The sequence below is a fragment of the Penaeus chinensis genome, chromosome 6, assembly GCF_019202785.1.
Source record: "Penaeus chinensis breed Huanghai No. 1 chromosome 6, ASM1920278v2, whole genome shotgun sequence".
NCBI lineage: Eukaryota > Metazoa > Arthropoda > Malacostraca > Decapoda > Penaeidae > Penaeus > Penaeus chinensis.
In genome coordinates this window covers 2,595,754-2,598,253 of record NC_061824.1, presented here as the reverse complement: position 1 = coordinate 2,598,253, position 2,500 = coordinate 2,595,754, and the positions used below count along the sequence as shown (strand labels likewise).

At 33.4% G+C, this 2,500-nt stretch overlaps 1 protein-coding gene across 3 annotated transcripts in view; it reads right to left on the bottom strand.

The window, feature by feature from the left end:
- Positions 1-2,500, bottom strand: part of LOC125026622 (late secretory pathway protein AVL9 homolog) — a 31,843-nt gene that overhangs the window by 28,567 nt on the left and 776 nt on the right. For all 3 annotated transcript variants that reach the window (XM_047615195.1, XM_047615196.1, XM_047615197.1), the window contains exons 2-3: positions 528-728; positions 38-130 (exon numbers count right to left, since the gene is read on the bottom strand). In XM_047615195.1, coding sequence (XP_047471151.1) covers positions 38-130; positions 528-728 — 294 coding nt within the window. The remainder of the gene's footprint in view (positions 1-37; positions 131-527; positions 729-2,500) is intronic.

The following is a 2,500-nucleotide window of genomic DNA, read 5'->3' as shown; positions in this document are numbered from 1 at the left end:
ATCACTATGAATAAAAGAGACAGACACGGACTCTTACCTGAATGTATCCATATATGGGCAGTGTGCTCAAAACACACACAGACTTCTGCACAGTGTTGCGGGTGATATCTGCCGTCTTGTTTGTTACTTTCTGGCAATAAAAAAACATGCATTTTATCATTGTGAATATATACTGCAGTCTCTACAAGTGTAGGTGAATATATACCTTGATATATTTCATATTGATCAAAAAGAAAAAAAATTTTTTAAATAAAAATGCAAACCATGATTCGAACTATTCACACATGATCCTATCAATTTCATATATTTGCAAAGATGAAAAGATAACAAACACCTGAAAAAAGTTCTCTCTATAACAAATAATGAGAGAAACATGAATTGCAAAACACCTGAATTGTCACCTCATGCTCTTTTCTTCCTTCATCATACCTATTTCTGTTTCTCTCAAGATGAAAATACCACAGCACATGCAACTATAAAGAGAAAGTACAAAAAAATACAAAAATAATCATTCTTTCTCATTTTACCTCCGCATCGATCTGTCGGTAGCAAGAAACCCCAAACACCGTCTGATCAGGCTTGGTCAGGTGGGGCAAGTGGAAGAAGATAGTATCAGCTTCATGGTTGTGTGCCCCATCTGGCAGGCAGAGAGAGGGCAGGTGGCGCCAGAGCTCGGGCAATTCGCATCCATCATCACCTTGTGTTAGTGGCGGGTATGCATACTCCACCTTGAAAGGAATAACATTATATGAGTCCTAATCTTGGTTTGCATAGTCCACCTGTTAATGAATGATTTTCCTTGTAGGGAATCCTGTTCTATTACTGAAACAGGACAGTCTTATACGTCCTATTTGGGTAAAATTTTAATGTGTAACAATGCAAATTTCATGACAAACAGTATAAATGATGACACTTCTTATCTATGACATTTTCCACACAAGATGAACATAAAAAATAGTGGTTTCATATAAATATGAATAATACATGCAGCATCTCCTTCACCTTCTTCTCTCATTGATAAACAATTGACTGACATGGACATGACTTGTCTGGAAAAAGAATCATATATCAGAAATAAACAATTCTTGGACACTCAATGCATCTATAAAAAATAAGTAAATAAAATTACCATTAAATTGACAAGTCAGTGATAAGCAAGAACAATTCCATATGCTTACAGTTCATTGCTTTGTGTAGTTTGACAATTTAAAGCAGTCAGGAATTGGTTCTCATATAATGAATACACTTGTGACTGCTTTACTGACTCAACATACACCCAGGAGATTAAATGTCAAATATGGAGCCACTTAAAACACCATCTTGCCAGAATATACATGGGGGATGTGTGTTAATCTTTTTGTCATATCACTATAAACAAGGTAAATCATACATATAAGAGAACTGTAACAAAATCTTTAAAATTATTTTTCTACTTTACATCAGGCAGAAAACAAATGCTTTTTTTACATGATCAGTATCTCCAACCCATCTAGAATCACTAGAATCCCCCAGGTCCATGGAAGAGGAGGACCAGCAGGTTGCCAACACAGACACTGAAGGTTTGTGTTGTAAGTGAATACTGGATTCCCTTTAATCACACCAAAGTAAACGAGATATTGTGCAGCTTGTGAATGTCATGTCATAAACAGCTAGATTTTCCATAGCCTTCAATATGTTTTTTTTGGCAAATAGCTCTAAAAATACTTAAACAACTGCCAATCAACCATTAATTTGTTATGCCTATAATCATCTGCAAAAATCCTTGCACTTCCTAATAATTCTTGAATGTAACATGCAATTACTATCAGACCATTTTTTTTTCTCTTAAATTCATTAACATACATTCAATAGATCACAGAATCTGAATCATAATTCTGCAAACTATGACAACTTATCTCTAAACCATATCTTGCTTTTTTCAGGAAACTAATGTCATCATTTTTCACATGAACCATGATTCATGAAAAAAAAAGTGCAAAGCTCATTCATGTTTGTATAATCCATGATTGCAGGTGACTTTGCAGCCAAGAATGCGCACACTTTACCTTACTAACATGCAAAACATATAAACACTATGAACAGCATATTTGGTTCATCTGCAATAACATCTCAAAAGGGTGATATGGACTTTTCAACTCATAAGAATATCACTCTTATAGAAATCTATGAAAAAATGAAGAAATTGTAGACTTTTGCATATATTTCAAGTTCATTTATTACTCTAATTTCTGAAGAGCTAAAACTTTAAATTCAAGGAAATCAATAATTGAGTCCTAATTACTAATGCTTAATTGCACTAATCAATGATCCATTACTTAATTATCTCTATACTCATGAGTGTAGTATTTATTACCATTAAAGTTAAATCTTGTAATATAAGAAGAGCATTAAATAATATAGTTTCAAGACCTGCCATCTGCTGTCTCATACTATGATAAATTACAAAAGTGCACTCAGAATTATCAATATTTATTTAATAACATAAGAAAGAGGAAAACAA